Here is a 13,340-nt window from a genome sequence, read left to right as displayed (position 1 = left end):
CAGTCCTCAAAATATCTCTCTGTATAACACACCCCAGTTCCTTGAGATCTCTACAGGATCGATGTGTTGTTAGACCAGGATGCAAGAAAAGACCCCTGATTCCAATTAAAATCAAATTAAAGCAAGCTTATTATTTCGACCGGCCGGGCTGCCTCTCCCAACAAAAACCACGGGAACAAGACAGCCCTGCAACTTTCTTGCAACCCAGCTTTATAGCCCAGAAAGTTACACAAAGGGGGGTTACAGATAACACAACTCTGAGGAGCATAACACAAAGGCTAGTTTACATTTTTGCTGGCCCCGACATCAGAATTTATGAAGGTCATTAGAGCCTCAGAGAGGGTTGTTATCTGGCCAGGGAAGGCCAAGATTGATGAGGCATCACTAAAGTTTCAGAGAGGGCTACTATCTGGTCAGAGAGAACCAGGCATGGGTGAGTTCAAGGCACGGGCAGGCATTCCAAGCTAGTTCAGAATTTGCAGGAATTTATAGTAAAACTGAAATTATCTTTTCATGGCTTTGTGGCGAGATGGCTCCCAATTTTAAGAGAAAATCAGGCTGGGTTTATCAGTGTAAAAAGGGTTTTGTAGCCAATCATGTTTGCAAAATACTGGGTTGGTTAAACACAGTCAAGCAGGGTTCTTTACGTTGTGAATTCATCAGAGAAAGGTATGCTGAGTTTCCGTTCACTTGACCTTGTTTTCTCAGAGTATCTGTCAGCGTCAGTGTTCCATGGAACCCAGTCTGGGAAACATTGGCTAGAAAAGCGGCAGCCTGTTTGGCCTCAGCCAAACACAGTCAGCTGTACCTGGGCCTTGTCCTCTCTCTGCTGCTCCAGTCTTGAACTCTGCATTTCCGGTCTCTGACCATGATGTCTTACCCAGTCACATCTGCCACGAGAGCCCTCATCCGGACCACCGTGGGCCAGATTCAGCTGCCTTCTGTCTCAGCTTGTCTAGCTCTGCTGGTTTGCTCGCCTCCCTTGGCCTATTTCGAATTTTCCTGTTCCTTTAAGAACCAGCAGGCCAGGCATGGGATGCATATCTGTAATCTCAGCTACACAGGAGGCTGGGGTGGGAGGATTGCAAGTCCAAGGCCAGCCTGGGCAACTTAATGAGACCCTGTCTCAAAAAAATGAAAATGGTGGGAGATATAGCTCAGTAGTATAGCACCCCAAGATTCAATCCTCAGTCCTACAAAAAATAAACAAATAAAAAATTTAAAAAGTGAAAAAGAATCCATAAGACTGAACTCCTAAGTGCTGAGCACCTAGACCCAGCTGTTACTTTCTATCCTGTGGCCTAGATTACATTACCCTTATCTCTGGGCCTCAGTTTTATCTTCAGTAAAATGGGGGTAATGGTACATATGGGATTATATATGTGAACTGGTTAGCACAGTACCCTGCACACATCGAGATATTTATTTATTTGTTTATTTATGCTGGAGATGGAGATGGGGCCTTGTGCATGATAGGCAAGTGCTGTACTACTGAGCTGCACCTTAAGCTCTCCCAAGTATTTTTTTTTTTTTTTTTTTGGTGGTATTGGGGATTGAACCCAGGGGCACATGTCACTGAGCTACGTCCCTGGCCCTTTTTCAAAGTCCAGACTGGCCTCCATCTTAAATTCTTTTGTTTCAGCCTCCTAAATAGTTGGGGTTACAGGCCTGTGCCACTGGGCCCGGCTATTAGCATTTTTTTTTTAATATTTATTTTTAGTTTTTCGGTGGACACAACATCTTTATTTTATTTGTATGTGGTGCTGAGGATCGAACCCAGCGCCCCGTGCATGCCAGGCAAGCGCATTACTGCTTGAGCCACATCCCCAGCCCTATTAGCATTTTTTAAAATACATTTTTTAGTTGTAGTTGGGCCCAATACCTTTATTTATTTATTTTTATGTGGTGCTGAGGATCGAACCCAGGGCCTCGAATATGCTAGGTGAGTGCTCTAACTGCTGAGCCACAACCCCAGCCCCCCTTGGCATTTTTTTTTTAATTTCTTGTAGTTGTAGATGGACAGACTACCTTTATTTTGTCTATTTTTGTGTGGTGCTGAGGATCACACATGCTAGGCAAGTGCTCTGCCGCTGAGCTACAGCCCCAGTCTCTTAGTGTTTTTTAAAAACTTTTTTATAGTTGTAGATGGACAGAATGACTTTATTTTATTTGTTAATTTTTATGTGATGCTGAGGATCGAACCCAGTGCTAGGCAAGTGCTTTGCCACTGAGCTACAGCCGCAGCCCTCTCTTAGCATTTTTTTTTTTTTTTTAGAGAGAGAGAGAGAGAATTTTTTTTTAATATTTATTTTTTAGTTTTCGGCAGACACAACATTTTTATATGTGGTGCTGAGGATCGCACTCTGGCCGCACGCATGCCAGGCGAGCGCGCTACCACTTGAGCCAAGTCCCCAGCCCCATCTTAGCATTTTTTTGATGAGCACCAAATAACTGCTGTAAATGGCTCATCCATTACAGGCCCTGTGAAAGGGGCAGAGGAAATATTTGCTTATTAATTTCCCCTCATTCTCTCCCTTCCTGGAAGGACCTGGACTTTGAACTGGCTCCAGTCCCACTTGCTGCAGTGGTGCCCTCTGCTGCCCCCTCCTGGCCACTGGGTCATTCAGCCAGTAAATGGGCCCCTATTCCACCTTGGCTGAAGGAGAGTTTTGGGAAAAAGATTTGACCCCAAGGGTCAGATGTTCATTCCTGTAACATTCTCATGTGCTTGATCCCTATTTCACAATTAGGACACTGAGGCTCAGATTTTAATTACTTGTCCAAAGATCCCCTAAATATGTGAGGAACAGTCACAGAGTTTGAACTCAGTTCTTTACCACCACACTTCTCTCTGCTGCAAATTCTTGTTCAGAGGTTTCCTGTTTAGTAAGACACACATCATGGTTTTACATAATGGTGGGGTTCATTGTTAGGTATGATAATATAATTTGGGTATAATATCATTCTCCTTTTCCTTCCCTTCCTCCTTTCCCTGGTCCCTTTCCTCTGCTCTGTTGATCTCCCTTCAATTTTCATAAGACATTCCCCCCAACCATCTTTCTTTTTCCTTTTTCTTCTCTAATTTCTACATATGAGATAAAACATACAGATTCTCGACCTTCAGAATTTGGCTTATTTTGCTCAACAAAATGATTTCAGGTTCCATTGATTTTCCTGCAAATGACATAATTTCATTCTTTTTTATAGGTGAATAAAAATCCATTGTGTATATATACCACAAAATGAAATAATCTTTAAAAAACAGCATGTTGGAAGCCAAGCAAAGTGGTGCATGCCTGTAGTGAGGCTGAGGCAGGAGGATTGCACATTTGAGGCCAGCCTCAGCAATTTAGTGAGACCCTGTCTCAAAGTTAAAAATAAAAAGAGCTGGATGTAGCTCAGTGGTAAGGTGCTCCTGAGTTCAATACCTTTACAAAAAAAATGTGTATTGGAGCTGGGCACAGCATCACATATCTATAATCTCAGCTAGTTGGGAGGCTGAGGTGCAGGAGGGAGGATCAAGAGTTTGAGGACTCCTGGACAATGCAGCAAGATGTTGTCTGCCAAATAATAACAACATACACACATTTACACACTTGACTTTTTGAATTCCATCCTCCCTGTTTTGCTGTTGGTGAGACTGCTGGCAGCATGTCCCAGACTTTGAGCAAGTGTCTGCTGGCAAATGGCAGAGCCATCCTGGGGCTCAAACTGCACTACAGAGAAGCTTCCCTTATGGCCAATTCTCCCGCTGACCTTGTGCATGAATGTCAGAGCTGAACTGTGGTAACTCCCTGTTCTGTTCTCTCCAGGTGCTGGCAGAGATCCTCACTGGCATCCCTGCAGTGGATAATGACCGCAGCCCAGTTTATCTGGTAAGGGACTAGGTCACTTCTGGCCAACAGGCTGGTACCTGTGGGTCATTGCTGTGTGTAGGGAGGTCTGGGTCCGTTTTAAACACACTCATGAGGCCTCAGTCCAGGGTTTGATTTGCATTTGTGCAAAATGACTTTCACTGCCCAACCTCCATTGGCCAAACAATTGCTTTCTCACGATGGTTGAATTTAGAATGGGTAGGGAAGACCCATTTCTTCTCTACCTATCAGGCAGTGAGATAGGGTTGTCTTCAACTTGGTCAAAGTTAATTTCTGCCCCTTTAAGTGGGTTTTTTTAAAAAAAATAATAAATGGGGTTTTTGTGAGACTGGGGTTGTGGCTCAGAGGTAGAGTGCTTGCCTAGCATGCATAAGGCACTGGGTTCCATCCTCAGCACCATGTAAAGTAAAATAAAGACATTGTGTTCACTTATGACTAAAAAGATTTTAAAAAATGGGGTTTTGTAATAAAAGCAGTACTTTTATAGGTCAAAGATCACACAGACACACACAAACACAGTGTCATTTCAAAAATGTGCTGACTAGGTATGACTCTGCTCTGTGCTAGGCACTCTTCATATATAATCTTTCAGAATCTTCTCAAAATCCCCATGATGGGATCATGATGATGGTCCACAGATGAGGAATGTGGGCCCTGAGAGAGACCTCAGAGTCCTACATGCCACAATTCTGACTTGGGTCCTTTGGGTTCCAGATCTTAAGCTCTTGACCATGATACTTTTCTGAGTATTTAACTATTGTGACAGTCCACCCATCCAAACTCACAGTTATCGCCCCCATATTGCTGCTGAGAAAGCTTAGGCTCAGGTGCCACATGGCAGGGCTGAGATTGAGTCCATGCCTTCTGCAGAATTGCTCAGGGGCTGTGCTAGCCCAGGGTACTTTCCTGCCCAGATGTTGAGACCATTGGAAAACCAGCTGTGTGTGTGTGTGTGTGTGTGTGACCCCCAAACACACCCTGTGCTCTAGGGTGGGGAGCCTGCTGGCCTTCCTTTCTATATAGAAAAATCACCCTTGTCCCTTTGCTGAACTCTGTGGGCTCCACCCTTTTTGGCTCTGGATCCCAGATGCTGTAAAGAGGGCATAGATCCAATGTGGATGTGGTTTGGGGCCCTTTAGGGGTGATCTTTCTTTCCTGACTTTTCCTCAAGACATAGTCTCTAGCAGTCCTCTGGGACTCCCTGGAGAATGTCATATGAGGAGGAGGTTTTTTTTTTTTTTTTTTGGTTAAATGGTTTCCACAAATGTGGAGGGATATCATTTTTGATAACCCTTTTTTGAAATGAGGGGACAGTTAACGTTTGACCCCCAAATCTAACCACTTTGTGTAATGTATTATTATTATTATTATTATTATTATTATTATTATTTTTGGTGCTGGGGATTGAGCCCAGGGCTTCTTGAATCCTAAGCATGTACTTTACTACTGAGCTACACCCCCAATCCCTGTCATATTTTAAATTTTAACAAAAAATTCTTGTAATACTTAAATACTACTATTTTTTATTTCAGTCACTCCATACACTTGGCTTAGGAAACCCAGCAGCTCAGGGACTCCATTCCTCTGTCTCCATCATCCCTTCCTACTGCAGGGATGGTCACTTCTCCAAACCCCTTGTTATCATGGACAATTTTAAAGCAAATCCCAGATATTATGTGATTGTATACATGAAATAGTTATTTTCTTAGTTCCTTGATATGATTTAATAACCACTCCTTATTAAGAGTGGAGTTATTAATGGAGCCAGAGCCTCGTACATGCTAGGCAAGCACTCTACCACTGAGCTGCACCCCCAGCCCCACGGTTGTTTTTGCAAGGTGGTTTGCTTGTGGACCCAAAAAAGTCCTCAGTCCAGTTGTTTCTTGTGGGTGTCCTCTCTCGGCCCCTCCTCCCTTTGCCTTTTGAACGTCATTGCATTTTTGTGAGTCAATAGTAGACTGCCCCACTGTGTCCTTATGGTGTCTTTCACTTGTTTCTCTGTACCCTGTATATTTCCTGTGCCCTGGCTGCTGGCGATTCAGACTAGGTGTGGGTTTGTGGGTTCGTGTCAGTGCACTTCCTCCAGGTGCCCTGGGCTTGCAATTGCATCAAGCGGCCCTGAGCCCTGTGTCCTACTCGTGAATGGTGAGTGCTGAGATTAGCTGCTGACTCCTCCATTGTGAAGTTCCATCATCCTGTCACAGCCTGTTCTCAGCACCTCTTGCTGATGGTGGCTAGATAAGACCTGTCTTTCCATCAGGCTGCTGCTTTTATCAGTCTTGCAGCATAATCACCCTGAGTAGTTTCTGGTTCCATTCCAGGCGGTGGTAACCTATGTGCCTGTCAATCACAAACCTTGACTGTCACTTATTCGTCTGTCCACTTTGAACACCATTATTTATTTAATTTTATGATGCTGGGGATGGAACCCAGGGCTTTGCTGATGGTAGGCAAGTGCTCTACTATTGAACAACACCGCCAGCCCCCATTACACTTTTTAAAAATATAAACATTTAAAAGGCAGAGCTCATACAAGGGAATTGTGCAAATGCACCCCTTATCTGCTACAGGTTTCTCTCCAGGTATTGAGCTTGTGGCTGCTTCTCAGATCCTCTTACCCCCCATTGGCTGGATGGGGAGACTGCAGTAGAGTGGGATTTGTTTGCTTATTTATTTATTTAATTTGTTTTTGAAGTAAGCATCATGACCCATGACTGATAATCTTTCAGAGCTGTTTTTTTTCCTGAATTGTAAACATACTTGTAGTTTTTCTTCCTTTTTTCTTTGGTACCAGGCATTAAACCCAGGGGGTTTAAACACTCAACAATATTCCCAGCCCTTTTTATTTTTTATTTAGAGACAGGATCTCGCTAAGTTGCTTAGGGCCTTGCTAGGTTGCTGAGGCTGGCTTTGAACTGTGATCCTCTTACCTCAGCCTCCTATGTCACAGTTTGGCACCACAATGCCCTGGCACTACCCTTAGCTCTCTTGTTTCTTTTGATCGTTACAGCTCCTGTTCTGAAATTCCCAATTCCCAACTTTTCCATTCATTTTTATTCTCTCCTGAAGAACCTGCTGGCAATGGCAGTGCCCAGGATTCCATCTTCTGCAGGGTAGGCACAGGCAAGGGTAAACTTCAGAACCTGCTTTGTGCCCCTGACTTCAACCACAAGCTCTTTAATGGGGACCTTGATGGCTGTGGAGGAAGAAAGAGCCCATGTCATTGTTAACAAGACTTAAAGTCATAAATGTGAGTCAGGTGCTCAGCTTACACTAAGACATAAGTCATAAATGTGAGTCAAATGCTCAGCCTACAGTAAGTGGTATGCAAATGACAGTTGTCACATGGGCTATTGCATATTGATTCTGCATCAGGTTTCCCACTGTGCTGTGGGTACATTATCCTGATAATGTTTGTGTTAGTCCTAGTAGTAAGGTATTTTTGTTACCCTATTTTCCTGCTGAAGCAACTGAAGCCTAGAAAGGTCAGGCCCTAGTGGTTGTGGGGTGAGGGCACTATGGGATGCCTTAGGTATATAAGGAATTTAGATTTTCCAGTTCCTGAGTATTTCTCTGGTGTCTGGGACTTGGGTGTTTTATTTTATTTATTCACTTTTTGGTACTGGAGATTAAACCCAGGGGCATTTTACCACTGAGCTACATCCCCAGCCCTTTTTATTTTTTATGTTGATATAGAGTCTCACTAAGTTGCTGAGGCTGGCTTTGAACTTGGGATCCTCCTGTCTCAGCTTCCCGAGTCCCTGGGATTATGGGAATGTACCACTGAACCAGGCCTGGGCATTTATTTTTAAAATTTCCTGTGTGTCTGAGAAGGTTTTGAGGCTCAAGGGCCGTCCTGGAGGTGGGCAGGGCAGGTGGGTGGCTGCCACAGCCTGCAGCTCACAGGGACCTCACACCCTTCTTCCCACAGAAGGATCTACTCCTCAGTGAGATTCCCAGCAGCACCTCCTCACTCTGCTCCAGGAAGACGGGTGTGGAGAAGGCAGTGGCAAAGGAGATCTGCCAGAAGTACCTGGAAAAAAGAGCAGGGGCGCTGCCAGAGCACTGTGCTGAGGCCTTGGGCACAGCCATCTGCCTCTGCCTGCGGAGGCGCAATGCCAGCCTGGAGGAGGTGAGCCGTGCCCTCAGCTGGGCCTCACTTTCGGAGGATGCCTGTGCCTGCCTTGCCAGGGCTTGCTGGGCATGATCTCATAAATAAGGGCTGCCTTTGGTGACAAGTAGAACCTACTGGAGTGCTCATGAGCAAAAAGGGGCAGTGTGTGGACAGTGGGGGGGAGCCTGAGAGCAGGTGTGTGGCTGGGCCAGACTCTCTGATGTTTACAGACTCTACTTGCTTTCTCCAACGGTGTTTCGTTCCCTCCTCTTCTCTCTGGGTCCCCCCTTCCTCTTTTCCTCCACCCTCTTTTTTTAAAATATATTTTTAGTTATACACAGGCATAATATCTTTATTTTGTTTATTTATTTTTATGTGGTGCTGAAGATTGAACCCAGTACCTCACATATGCAAGGCAAGTGCTCTGTCACTGAGCCACAACCCAGCCCCCTCCATCCTCTTTTTGAGGGTGGGAAGTAGCAGGATCTAGAGACCTACATGAAAACTCATTGTGTGTTATATGTGAAATCTGTAAAATTCACACCTGTGCATTTTTTTTTTTTTATACTGAGGATTGAACCCAGGGACACTTTACCACTGAGTACATCCCCAGCCCTTTTTATTTTTTATTTTGAGATAGGATCTTGCTAAGTTGCTGACAGCCTCCCTAGTTACTAAAGTTGGCCTGGATCTCGCGATCTTCCTGCCTCAGCCTCCTGAGTCACTGGGAATACAGGCGTGCACCACTGCATCCTGACCACACACTGAACTTTTACAAGGCACCGAGGAAATGTGATTTGTTACTATTATTAAAGGTCTGCATGGACTGGTGTACAACTCCTGGGGAAAAAACAAAGGTCTTCATGTATGCCTTTGGTGTGTGTGTGCATGCATGCACGTGAGTGTGTGTGTGCAAAAGTGGAATTAACGAATTTAGTGGTTCATTTGACCAAACAGCAGAGAGAGCCAGCCTTGCTCTGCTTTCAGGGCAGTTAGACCCCCTAGTGAGTCACTGTCATGTGTCTATGTCTCTGGCCCTGTCTCCATCTCTTGTCTCTACTCTGCTCTCTGTTGGGGTTTTGTAAATGGATTTCCTGTGTTTGGTGGGGAGTCTGGTTCCACTAGAAAACAAAGGGCACTCTTTCCAGCTCAAGGTGGGAAAATCCTAAGGCAGGATTCCAGTTGTCTCTCTTGGGTTATGTGCTGAAGCCTGGACCACTCACATGGCCAGAGGAATGGGGTTCTACAATGGGCCCATTTGGGCTCGTGTGCTGTCTCTCATTTATGGCTATGGGGGCAGGAGTCAAGTTCAGATCTTTTCAAAGGCAGGATGCTGTTCTTCCAATAAAACAACAGCCATTTCATGGTTTAGTGTGTCTCTCCTGAGGCCTGGGTGACAAGGTTTTGGCTTTCGATTTTAGAAAGGGTTCTTGACAAGTGCTCTTCTCTCTCTGCCCCGAGGCCCGTGGTTCTGTTGCTCTGGTGGAAGAGTGGTTCCGAAGTCAGGAGACCTCGCTGCCTTGGAGCGGGTTCTCTGAGGGCACAGGAGCTTCCTCCAACACTCCGGAGGAAACAGATGATGTGGACGATGGTAGCCTTGATGCCCCCTCCTCTGTGAGGACCTCACCTGTCCCTGCAGAGAACGGAGAAGGAAGGCTACAGGACACCAGAGGAGTGGAGGCAGACTCCTCTGAGGCCTGCACTGGCCCACGGGCTCCCGAGGATGGTAAGCAGGGAAGGTCCTCCAAGGACTTTTGCACCCTCATTGGTGTGTCCCTAACTTCTACTCATCATTTCTTCCTCTGTCGCCCCTTTCACTCCTTTATTTAGTTATCCATTCATTCACTGGCCAGCCAGTTGCACAATGAGAAACCCAGGAGTTATCCTTGACATTTCCCTCTCTTCCTGAACCTCTCTGTCTCCATCTCTGCCTATCCTTATCCACAGGCTAAACTTCTGTCCTTCATGTGGGATGACAGCACAGCCTCCCTGCATCCTCCTTTACCCACTCGAGTCCCTCCTTTACCAGTTCTTTCTCTGGAAGCCAACTAGAGTGGTTTCTATGTTTATGTATGTATGTATGTATTTCTCTGGTGCTAGGGGTGGAACCCAGGGCCTAACATATGCCAGACAAGTACTCCACTAAGCTATACCCCCAGCCCTAGAATGGGTTTTTGTTTTGTTTTCTTTCTTTCATACTAGGGAATTGAATCCAGGGGTGCTTTTCCAGTGAATTATATCCCTAGCTCTTTGTTTTTTTATTTGGAGACAAATTCTCATTAAGTTTCTTAAGGCCCTACTATGTTGCTGAATCTGGCCTTAAACTTGCAATCCTCCTGTTTCGGCCTCTAGAGATGCTCCAATTACAACACCATGCCAGCCCTATAGTGATTTTTAAAAACAAAGTGCTCATGACACACCCTTGTTTAAAGTCCCCATCTCAGAGACCAAGTCTGAACTCTTTCCCCAGACCATCAAGGGCCCGGTGTGGCCTCTCCCAGCCTACCTCTTCATACTCATCAGCCATTTCTAAGAAACCTTCCATTCCTGTCACATCCAGGCTTCCTTCTGAAATAAAACTTAGGAAGATCTTTTCTATGAAGTGTTCTGGTCCCCTTAATGTGCCTCAATGAATATCTAGGCTCGGACCACTCCTACTGCTGCTCCTCCCAGCAGGGAGAGAGAGGCTCTAGTGTTGTGGACTCTAAACCTCTTTCCACTGTGGAGAGGAGCATGGGAGCCCCCTCCTGTCTGGAAAGGTGGACTTCCTTGCAAAGGAAGAAGGCATAAACATGCTTGTTATCTGAGGCCTGATTGAAAAACCTAATTTAAGGGAGACTGTGCCCAAATCTTACTTTCAAAGAATTATAACTGTTGTTCAGGTTGCTCTTTTTTATTTTCCATTGAACTACAGCTACAGAGACTTCATGGGAAGTTGAGATAAATGAGGCCAAACGGAAATTGATGGAGAACATCCTGCTCTACAATGAGGAACAACTAGACAGTGCTGAGCTCTTTGGACCTTGATGACTGGAACATAGCTGAGGAACCTTGTCCTCAATTGGAAAGACAAAGTGTCCAATCAAGGAAAAGGTCTGAGGCAGACTCCAAGTTCTGCCAAGAAACCAACATTAGCTTTCCATATGGAAGGGAAAGAAACTTCCATTTTATCAGAGTGAGTTAGGGGACAAGGGACCTCAGCTTTTACAGACCCCAAAATCTACAAAATGTTCTTCCTGTCTGGGATTTGTTAGTCAGAGCCGGGTATCAGAAGAGACTGAAGCAGAAGCCTGGTAAATGGACCCAGGATGTGGGTGATTTTGTGGTTCTGGGGAGTCCATGACGATATCCATACCAGTAAAAGCTGTCACTCCAGCAGCTGTCAGCCCTTGACAACTGATGGAGCAATTCTACAATGTTGATAGGGATTTCCAGAGTTAAGACCCGTGAGTCACATTTGCCAACAACCACCTTTGAACTTCCATACCCTGAAAGGTATTCAACTTGTGTCACAGTGAAGTTCTTGACTTACTCTCAATGTCTCAGATGTTACAATGCCAGGCACTTGGCAAAGGACTTTCTGGGCTTACTACTTCCTCTTGGTGATCTTGTAATTCACAGATATTTATTAAGTGCCTGCTGAGCATCTGTATCCTCCCACCCAACTAATGTTTGTATTTTTTTTTTTCATTTTTTTAATTTAATGTTTGTATTTTTAATGGAGCTTTTATTCTTTGTGTTATTTATGGCTGGATGAAGAATAAGGAGAAATAATCTCATGTCTGATTCAGCTGCTATGGAAGTCATTTAATTTCTGGGACCTCAATTTCTTTGTAAGTAAGAGCACCTGCTCATTCTCCCTGCCTCATTTGTAGGGAGAAACATGTGCAATGTCTGTTCAAAAACAATACTTGTCCTATTTTATAAAATAAATAAAGTATTAAGTGTGTATTTCTGCCACATTTCCAATGTTTATGCACTGGGTATGTTTTTGAAAAATCATGTTGAAAATATGTGTAGGAAACAAATGCTATTTTTAATGCACTAGGAGAAATGTCATATTTAAAATAATTCTATTTTTTGTGAAATAAAAAAAAAATATTTGTCAATCCAACGTATATCTTAAGAGATGTTTTTGTGTCCGGATGAATTTAAGGTTGCTTGCCTTAGTGATATTTTCAGTTCACTATGGGTTTAATCAGATGTAAACCTCACCATAAGTCAAGGGATATTTATTTATATATCCAGTTCCTCAGTGGATATTAAGGTTGCCGCTACTGTGTTACCTTCCAAGGATCTTGTACTAATATACACATCTATCAGCTCTATAAGGGAATGTGCATTCCCCCACATCCTCAGCTACAAAATATATCATGCTTTGATCACTGCCAGTCTAGTGGGCAGAAAATTATAATTTTATTCATAGTATTTATGTGTTGTGTGATACTGGGGATTGAACCCCAGATGCTCTGTCACTGAACTACAGCATCCCCCTCCTTTTAAATGTTTTAATTTCGAGACAGGGTCTGCTAAATTGCCCAGGCTGGCCTCAAATTTTGCCATCTTCCTGCCTGAGCCCCCCCGAGTTGTTGAATCATAGGTGAGCACCACCACGCCACCAGGCTTATTTGTGGTTTTTAAATGACTGAAGTTGAGCCATCTTCTCATGTTTAAGAGCTGTTCCTAATTTATTCATTAGTTATCTTATTGGGAGTATTCTATCTAGTCTTTTATAATATGATGCAAATTTGTTTCTAAATTTGCCCCTTCTTTTGATATTTTTTGCCAGGCAGATAGTCTACATTTTTGTGTAGTCTCTCTTTGAGATTTCTTATTTCTAATCTCAGTTCTGTCACCTCTGTGTGTGTCATTTGGTCTCTCTGAGCCAGTTTCCTTTTTCTGTAAAGTGGGTGATGATGCTAAGGACTTGACGTGGGTTCGACGTGCGAATCCGGACACGAAAGCTTCTGGCAAAGAGGGCCGGCCTGAGGAACTGCGGCCGCGCCTCAGCTTCGCGCTTTCCCGGCCCACGTGAGTGGCTCCGCCCCGTCTGGCTTGTGACCAATACGCAAGCTTCGTAAGGCGTTAGGTCCCGCCTCCACGCCGTTTGACCAAGAGGAGAGCTCCGTCTTGCTCGGAGTTCCGCCCCTTGCCGATTTGAGCAATGGGCTTTCTCCGTTCGGCGCAGGTCCCTCCTCCGCCGCTTGCCGGGCCGCGGGCCGCAGGGCTCCTTCCGGGGGGCGGGCGCCGCGGCGGCCGGAGTGGTTGTAGCCCGGGCGGAGGCCGGGCCTGGCTGCAGGACGAGGGCGGGGGGCGAGTGAGCGCCCAGGCGGCGCGGCCGGGCTGGCGTC

At 45.1% G+C, this 13,340-nt stretch overlaps 1 protein-coding gene across 1 annotated transcript in view; it reads left to right on the top strand.

Annotated features, from left to right (window-relative positions):
- The window catches only part of Irak2 (interleukin 1 receptor associated kinase 2), a 55,653-nt gene extending 43,550 nt beyond the window's left edge, over positions 1–12,103 (top strand). The window contains exons 10-13 of the mRNA XM_046425586.1: positions 3,813–3,875; positions 7,807–8,007; positions 9,451–9,715; positions 10,904–12,103. Coding sequence (XP_046281542.1) covers positions 3,813–3,875; positions 7,807–8,007; positions 9,451–9,715; positions 10,904–11,016 — 642 coding nt within the window. The 3' untranslated portion in view covers positions 11,017–12,103. The remainder of the gene's footprint in view (positions 1–3,812; positions 3,876–7,806; positions 8,008–9,450; positions 9,716–10,903) is intronic.
- The last annotated feature ends 1,237 nt before the right edge of the window (positions 12,104–13,340 follow it).

The sequence above is a fragment of the Marmota monax genome, unplaced genomic scaffold (assembly GCF_021218885.2).
Source record: "Marmota monax isolate L192 unplaced genomic scaffold, Marmota_monax_Labrador192_F-V1.1 WCK01_AAM20220418_F8-fsc00028, whole genome shotgun sequence".
In the NCBI taxonomy this organism is placed as follows: Eukaryota; Metazoa; Chordata; class Mammalia; order Rodentia; family Sciuridae; genus Marmota; species Marmota monax.
The sequence above is the reverse complement of the archived record's forward strand: the minus strand, read 5'-3'. Positions and strand labels throughout refer to the sequence as shown.